This window comes from Suricata suricatta, chromosome 16 (genome assembly GCF_006229205.1).
Source record: "Suricata suricatta isolate VVHF042 chromosome 16, meerkat_22Aug2017_6uvM2_HiC, whole genome shotgun sequence".
Lineage (NCBI taxonomy): Eukaryota > Metazoa > Chordata > Mammalia > Carnivora > Herpestidae > Suricata > Suricata suricatta.
This window is the reverse complement of record NC_043715.1, coordinates 1,937,710-1,940,193: the sequence shown is the minus strand read 5'-3', so window position 1 is coordinate 1,940,193 and position 2,484 is coordinate 1,937,710. Positions and strand designations below refer to the sequence as shown.

At 64.2% G+C, this 2,484-nt stretch overlaps 1 protein-coding gene across 1 annotated transcript in view; it reads right to left on the bottom strand.

The window, feature by feature from the left end:
- Nucleotides 1-2,484, bottom strand: part of FBXO31 (F-box protein 31) — a 34,571-nt gene that overhangs the window by 3,634 nt on the left and 28,453 nt on the right. Inside the window, exons 6-7 of the mRNA XM_029925458.1 lie at nt 1,411-1,564; nt 50-253 (exon numbers count right to left, since the gene is read on the bottom strand). Coding sequence (XP_029781318.1) covers nt 50-253; nt 1,411-1,564 — 358 coding nt within the window. The remainder of the gene's footprint in view (nt 1-49; nt 254-1,410; nt 1,565-2,484) is intronic.

The window sequence follows — 2,484 nt, the reverse complement described above, 5'->3', positions numbered from 1 at the left end:
TCTCGGCAGGCGGCTCCACGCTGGGCTGGGCAGGGCCCCGCTGCGGCTCCCGGGGGCTCTGCGGGCCTCGGCCCTCGCCGTCCTCGGCCCCGCTCTCCTGCTGCTGCTGCTCCTGGCGCACCTGCTCCCGAATCTCTAAGACGATGCGGGACAGCTCGTTGAAGCTGCGGAGGCTCTCCACGTCGGGCAGCTGGATGCGGTGTGTGAGGTCGACCTCCACCGTCTGCTGCCCGGCAGGGATGTTGGGGTCACCCTGAGGAGCAAGCGAGCAGGCGGCCGTCAGTGGGGCTCAGAGACCGGCAGACACTCCATGGTCCCCAGCTCAGAGCACACCTCTGGCCGAAGGAGCCGCTCCAGCGTCCCTACTGACTTCGCAGCAGGCCCTTATGAAGCAAGACTGTCTCAGAGGCCGTAAAAACTAAGTGCCTATAGCAGGCAAGCCGTCTGTGAAGGCGGCTTGGAAAACGGGGACATGACACCACCCGAGGGACCTAGCGAGGTGTGCGGGCCCCTGGTGCAGTGACTCACGTGCATGCGAGAGTGCCAGGCATGAAAACCTCCCCAGTCTGGAGGGGCTAAGACTGGGCTTAGATGGGGCACGCTGGTGGCCCGGTCAGTTAAGCGTCTCCTGGTTTCAGCTCAGGTCATGATCTCTCAGTCATGAGATCAAGCCCCACACTGGGCTCCATGCTCACTGTGAAGCCTGCTTAAGGGTCTCTTTTCTCTCCATCTGACCCTCTCCCACTCTCTCTCTGAATAGAAAAAAAATAAAATAAAATCTAAAACAGGCTTAGAGAAATGCAGAGCCCCTCCCAGCCTGAATGCCAACCCAGACAGACCCGTGTGCCTGGGACAGAAACGCTCCTGAGCCCAAACCAGCACATCGGCCAGGCCCGGCGGCTGCGCTCACGAGGAGCCTCCCCAGAGCACGGGGTCCCTGGCCGGTCGGGACCAAGAGGAAGGCTCTGTGAGAGCTCCCCAGGACGCTCTGGGGCACCTGCCCGAAAGGCACCCCAGCCCGCAAAGGACAGGTGGGCACAATGTGAACGGTTCAAGACCCCCTTCAGCTCAACAATTCCCTGTGTTCACCAGCTGCTGAGCCCAGGACGGGCCGCGGGAGCCCGTGTACTAACGCAGGGGGCTGCAATGTGGCCACAGCCTCCTGTCCCTGGGGCACTCCTGGAGCCAGGAACCCTGGCTGCCCTCCATGGACCAGCATCTCTAGGGCCTGGAATCAGCGTTTTCTCCACCTCTCCAGACTCCAGCATGTGGCCAGCAAAGCCACCTTGGAAACCCCCCAAACCCCCTGGAGACCTTGTGAAATGCACATCCTGGGCCCGACGACCGGCACCCCCGGCAAAGCCACGGGTCCGGAGCCCGCCGCGAGCAGCCAGGGCGGCGGGCTCTCACCGTGATCTTCGTGCCCCGGGCGCGCTTCCCGTGAAAGCTGAGCATGACGATCTCCAGGCCGTGGCTGCCGTAGGTGCCTTTGAAGAGGCCGGGTCTGATGAGGTCATCCGGGCGGCTGGGCGGGAGGTAGATGCGGCGGTAGGTGAGGCAGTTGCTGTGGGGGGGACGGGTGGCTTGAGAAACGCTCCGGGGGGAGGGGGGAGCCAGGGCTCGCTCACCTCCCTGCCCTGTGACGGAGGGCCCAGCACAGCAGGGTTAGTCCCCCCAGGCCATGGGGGCAGGGGGCCCAGTCACGCCCTCCAAACACCCACAGGGCACACCTCACACCTTCTCAGATCCCGCCAGAGCTTACACTCTACCGGGCACAGCAGGGCGGGCAGAGCTCTCTGCAGAGGGGAGGGGATGCCACTCCCGCCTTGTCATCCTGGCACAGGTAGCCGAGACCTCGAAGGGGGTGTTCACCGCACCAGGGGTCATTTCCACAGGACCCAGGGGCCAGGCCCAGGGGCAGGGGCCAAGGCAGGGAGCGCAGCTGAGAGAGGAGGCCCCCCCACCCCGCCCCCACAGACGTGGGGAAACACCCCGAGGCTCTGGCACACGGGCCACACTTGCTGGAGCATCCAGCTGCCGGGTGGTGCTGGTGACAAAACAGACTCCAGGATGGGGCAGGGTGGGGAGGCTGGAAAAGGTGCTCACAGTATCCCAGGAGACTGCTCACAGTACCCACGGAGGGGGCTGCATTCAGTAGGTACAGAGAGGGACTGCACTCAGTACCCATGGAACAGGGCTGCAGTCAGTACCCACAGAGAGGGACTGCACCCAGTACCCACAGAGAGGGACTGCACTCAGTACCCATGGAGCAGGGCTGCACCCAGTGCCCATAGAGAGGGACTGCACCCAGTACCCACAGAGAGGGACTGCACTCAGTACCCATGGAGCAGGGCTGCACCCAGTACCCACAGAGAGGGACTGCACTCAGTACCCACGGAGCAGGGCTGCAGTCACTGCCCACAGAGAGGGCCTGCACTCAGTGCCCAGAGAGGGACCATGCCCAGTGCCCGCGGAGCAGGGCTG